The sequence below is a fragment of the Apis dorsata genome, unplaced genomic scaffold, assembly GCF_000469605.1.
Source record: "Apis dorsata unplaced genomic scaffold, Apis dorsata 1.3 scaffold_198, whole genome shotgun sequence".
NCBI lineage: Eukaryota > Metazoa > Arthropoda > Insecta > Hymenoptera > Apidae > Apis > Apis dorsata.
In genome coordinates this window covers 352,751-358,412 of record NW_006263482.1, presented here as the reverse complement: position 1 = coordinate 358,412, position 5,662 = coordinate 352,751, and the positions used below count along the sequence as shown (strand labels likewise).

Sequence of the window (5,662 nt, the reverse complement as noted above, 5' to 3'; positions counted from 1 at the left end):
GTACGAATAAAACTTTTCCTTTTTTTTTTTTTTTTTAAACGAGGAATGTTAGCGGACAAAAATTACGCGCAAGTTATAAAGCCGCGCGTGTCGTATTATGTCGTCGATTAATCGTGAATATGCGCGTTGGATGATCGCGATGTAAGAATATCGTAAGAAAAATGCCGTCATATAGCAGAATTGCTAATAGAAACGAGGTAATATCTGGACTGGCAATATATATTCCGGTATCCAACGTTGCCGCTTATCAACCTTCATCTAAAAACTCCTCTTCGTAATATTAATGATCCCAGATAAATTTTCCATTGGCATCAACGCGGGAAAATGTGAGCTTTATACGAGTGGAAAACAAAAATCTCTTTTGATTCTAGCCTGCCCTTGATACAATCCTTGCGTTTCTCTATCTCGCGTGTAACAAACGTGCAACATATTCCTCTTGACGATGGAATTTCTGTGAAAAGTAAAAACAGGAAAAAATTCGAAAAAAAAGAAAAAGAAAAAAATTTAACGGATATTTCGAACATCGTTGTCATTGTTTGGGATCGATATTTTAAAAATGTGTTGCTGCGACGTCGAAAAACGGTGCTCGATTTACGAGCGATGAAAAATGTTAAGACGAAGCCAGTAATGCTGTTCGAAGAATAGTATAAGTATACTTTTCTTGCGGGAGTGGTACGATACAAGCCCAAGATTGTAAAAATCTAGGGTCAACCGAGAGGCCGTAAATCTTCAGCCGTAGATATACGTGTGGAAAGAATGAAAACGAATCATGCACAACCCCGACACAACCTTTCGTTACAATGTTCCTTTTCCAACGGTCGAACCATTTCGTGAACAATAGTTCGCGTGAAGTAATTTTACGATAGCAACCAAAAAACTTTATTACCAAAGCTTTCTCGATAAACTGAAAAACTATCTTATCGACGAATTTATCGCGTCCACTGTTTAATCCTGTCAGCTTGCTACCGATTACATTCTTATTTACTCGACATTAGTCAACTTTAAACTTTTGCGTCAACGTAATTTACAATCACATAAATTCGTTTCTACAAATTTTTACGGTTCGATGACTCGTTTAAGTTCTACCATCTGCGTTTTAAATTATCGCGACGACAGTAAATTATTGCGACGATAAAAATCTTATCCCTTAGTTTTTCGAAAAATTAATTATTTCTTGCTGTCCATAAAAGGAAATATAAAACGATCGAAATAATTTTTAAATAGATGATCCGTCCAAATTTTGTTTACATAAGTTGCGTAAGAATATAATATCGACGATCGTGCGTATGACGCATTTCCGACGAGGTTAGAATCGAGAGAGGTTAGAAAGTCTTACTACCAATACCTGTTGCCTGGCTTCCGGCTAAAAGCATCTAATGGAATTTTGATTACGAGCAAACAACTGTCAATGATGAAACATTGAACGTGTGAACGATATAATTAATTATTTTCCCACGTGTCTATGAAGATAATAAACAATATTTCTTTATATATATATATTTTTTTAATCTACAGTTTTTATCCATCGCGCGAGATGAAAAATTTCACAGATAATAGAAGTATATACGAGGATACTAGAAAGAAAAGAGAAGAAAAGAAAAAGAAACTTTCTCGTTGCTTCGAAATGATTCATTCAAAATTACGGAGAATGTTATGCATATAAACAAAACGAGTGAAAGTCTTTCGAAATCGTGCACGTGTATATATCATTTGACCGAGTCTAATTTCGAAGTAAAATGAAGGAATATCGTTTGCGATCTAATAACGCGACAAAAAATTCAAAAAATTGTAAAAATATTCCATAAATATCCTTTGGAAATTGGGTCCTGTGCGAAATGTTTTATAGAACGAAACACTATCATTCGATAACGCATATATAACCAAACATTAAAATATATATATATATATATATATATATAAGATTCAAAAAATTATCATTTCGACGCAACCGTTTCCGTTATCGTTCACCCACTAAACCATTCGACCTAAGATTCCAAGCTACGTGTATTTAGATATCTAGAATTGCTTCCAATTACCGTTCTCGATGAGCTATCCGATTCCTAAACACTGACACATATCTCGAGTTTCAATTCGAAATATTAGCGGCAAATTAGAATTCCTAACCTAAGTTTACTCAACTCGCTCGAGTTGAAGTAGCGCGGCCGAAAGCGTAGTTTAACTACCTGTCCAAACGAATAATCGTGGAGAGTGTAATTAGAGCGATCAAGTTCGATAGTTGGCCGCTAGGTTGTCAACCGACGTGTACCGACGTCGCCGAATAAAGCGTATCGCGGGGATCCGCCGGGCGATCGACATAACAAGGGCCGTAGAAGGCGTGAATAACTATAAATGGAGATGGTGGAAGGGAAGATAGCGGAGTTCCCGTGTGTTTCCCGTGTTGGACGCGTTGGACGACCGGTCGCACGAGTGACGAACCGCTCGATGCTCGCACAAACGGAAACGCGAGAAAAAGACAAAGAGGAGGGAAGAAGGTAGTGGACGGATGACAGTGGACCAAGGTGTATACGCGACGGGAATGTACTGGTCGCGTATAGTAGCGCAAAAATGATCGCGACTCGAGTCGGAGATGCCTCGTTTCCTAGGAACGATCCCCGACGCGCTTCTTTCCTACCATATATGCGCACTCTCTCCTCTCCGCTCGACTTTTGCATCGAAAATTTTATATTTATCCACGCGAGCTTCCCTATTACGGTTGCTACCTGTTCTTCAATCGTATCCACTGATAGCGCACCTCTTCTTTTCTTTTCTTTCTTTTTTCCTTTTTTCTTCCTTGTATGTATTCCGAACGTGACTTCGATAGGATTTTGTGGCGTGTCGAGCGCGGAAAGAGGTTAGTGTAAATCATTTGTCTCCATCGTCCTCTAAGCGCGCGTGATTATTGTGCCTAATACGTTTTATATAGACACGAGTCCGAGGGCAAATGAACTTTCGGTAACAAAAATCGATTTGTTTCTCCCTTTTCAGTGTAAATTCAGATTATTCTGATATATTCCGTCATCGTCTCGTCGTTTCGTATACTATATTTTTGTTATTTCACAGAGATGTTTGTTTAAGTTTCCACTCCGCTTAATCGATCGAAAAGTCAAAATATACTATACTATACAGGAGAGAGAAAAGTGGATGTATAGAGACGATGGATTTAAGAGCGAGATAAGATAGCTACGAAAAGATTTGAGCGGAGGAAAAACTAGCAATGTATCTAATGTAACGCGTGTTTCTGAATTACGCAACATTAATTTATCTTCTTAATAAAACCTTGAAAAGGTACAGGAACTAATTTAGTTTATCGAATTTTTTTTATTAATTCCAACGGCGTTAAGGAATAAAAAAAATTCTTATCTAAATTTATCGATGTTCTTATAACTTATAATATAGCGTAAAATAGAGAAATCAAAAACCGTAAGTTGATAAATCTAACGAAGGAAAATAGAGATTTGTGTGCAAACAAGTGTGGTTTAGTTGTGGGAAATTGATCGATTCGCGATGTACTTCGATATCGCAATTATAGCTCGTTAAAGATGATAATAGCCAAGATCGCGTTGAAATAAATCGGGCAATTTGTAATTTGTATCTAAACATATTATTATATATCACGTTATATACATTCTGATACTAGTACTTCGTCGATTCGTCTCGAGAGTTTATGAGATGCATTCATACTTCAAATTATCCTAACGAGTTTTTACCGGCTATCCTCGTCGTATATATAATATATTACATTGGATTGATCACTCGAGATGTGTATTCAGGGAAACAGCAAGCTACAAATTAGAAGTTATTCGTACAGCTTGTACATAATTTTTTGAAAAACATTATTATATAATACGAGCTCCTCTTTTATCTCGCTTTTTTTTCGATGCAGAGAAGATAAAGATTAAAACGGTAAACAAACGAAAGGAAGTGTCACGAGCGTATATATAGTATAGTATACGCGTGAAGTAAAGTTTAGGACGAAATAAAATATTTATTTGGCCAACAAGCGATCGGCACAAGACGAAAAATGAAACCAGACAAACGACTTCGTTTCAATTACTTCTCTTTCAACCACTTTGCCGCGTTGGAAGATTACGTTTCACGCACATCGATCCAATCGTCGATCGGGACGCCGATTCATCACTGACAGAACACGAACCAATTTTTCGGGGTAAACAATACGCTTCCACTTTGTCGCACAACATCGAACCACGGCCTTCGGATCGTCCACTTTCAACGAAGAAAAAAACACTCGAGCTTTTGTCCGCAAGCGCAACGTGCACGAAGCAACGTACGACGTTCGGTGTAGCGCGTCTCGGCACAAACTGAATGTAAACTGACTACCGATCCACGCCACGGTGATCCAAGATGCCCGTAAGTGGCCGCTTTGCGTCCGATTGGTCGAGGCCACTCATCTTCTCTGCTAAACAGCCATTCAGCTGTAAGGACGCTTTCGTTCTTCTGGAGAATAACGCGGGTAATTCGAAATTACTTTCTAACCTTTCGTCTATTTCGTAAACCGTTTGAAACCATTAGAATTAATCAACTGGCAATTGATGCTTCTATTAACCCAATTTTTAACTCCATTATAAAACTTCCACTTTAAATTGTAAGTGAGTCTACATTAATTTGCATTTGAAAATTACGTAAATTCGAAACGATTGGGGAATCGGTGTAAAAAAATTTTTACTTTTATTTTTGTTATACTAAAAATTAAAATGTTTCGTAACACGTTCGATCAATTATGTTTGTTCGATTATTTACACATATATATATACATATAACCTGTAAATTTGAAATCATTCTTTCGAAACTCTTTAATTTGTCCATGTATATAATTTATCCATCATTTTTCCGCATTGCACAAAGACGTAAATACGTCTGGGAGAGATAAAACGGTAATAAACTTTATCAATATATAGCAGATCGATTATGAGAACGATATATACGCGTTCTACGAAGAAAATATTGTTTGCAACAGGTTTGGTCGGATCTTAAGCTCGTTAAAGGAAACCGCAACTGGCAAGTTCTCCCCGGCCGTTGTCTCGTTCGATTAATTATGATTTAATCATTTGCACCAATTCGCTTACCACAATGAGAATAAGTCGACTAATCTCGCCTCGGAATAGAGAATGTGTGTTGTGCGGCGATTGTGTGTATCGCGATGACGTCATAAATAAAAGGATACGCAAATTACGATAAATATATACATATATATATATATATACACGTATGATTTAAAACGCATTAAGCAACCAAGTTCACTTTATCTCTAAGATAATCTATCCACACAATAATGTACTCACGTTGGTCGATAACTGGCTTGTCAACGAGTGGACCTTCTCTTGGGCGTCTACGAGTTCCCGTCGTAATTTTCTCAGCTCGTGTGCCTGTTTCTCCTCGGCTGAACTGTATAGACTGCTTGCTGTCGATACCAAAGATACAGAAGAACCATGGACTGAAGGCAAAAGAAGAGAAAGTTCTTCTTTTTCCGTTCATTTTTCACGAGAGAGAGAGAGAGAGAGAGAGAGAGAGAGAGAGAGAGAGAGAGAGAGAGAGAGAGAGAGAGATGGAACGGTGAAATTGCAAAATGCCGGAATAAAACTCTTTTGGAGAGATTTGACGAATAGCGTTCGAAAGAATTTTATCTTTTTATTTTTTTTTTCGG

At 37.5% G+C, this 5,662-nt stretch overlaps 1 protein-coding gene across 1 annotated transcript in view; it reads right to left on the bottom strand.

Annotated features, from left to right (window-relative positions):
• The window catches only part of LOC102677892 (protein sickie-like), a 47,959-nt gene that overhangs the window by 33,432 nt on the left and 8,865 nt on the right, over nucleotides 1-5,662 (bottom strand). Inside the window, exon 8 of the mRNA XM_031510021.1 lies at nucleotides 5,301-5,452. Coding sequence (XP_031365881.1) covers nucleotides 5,301-5,452 — 152 coding nt within the window. The remainder of the gene's footprint in view (nucleotides 1-5,300; nucleotides 5,453-5,662) is intronic.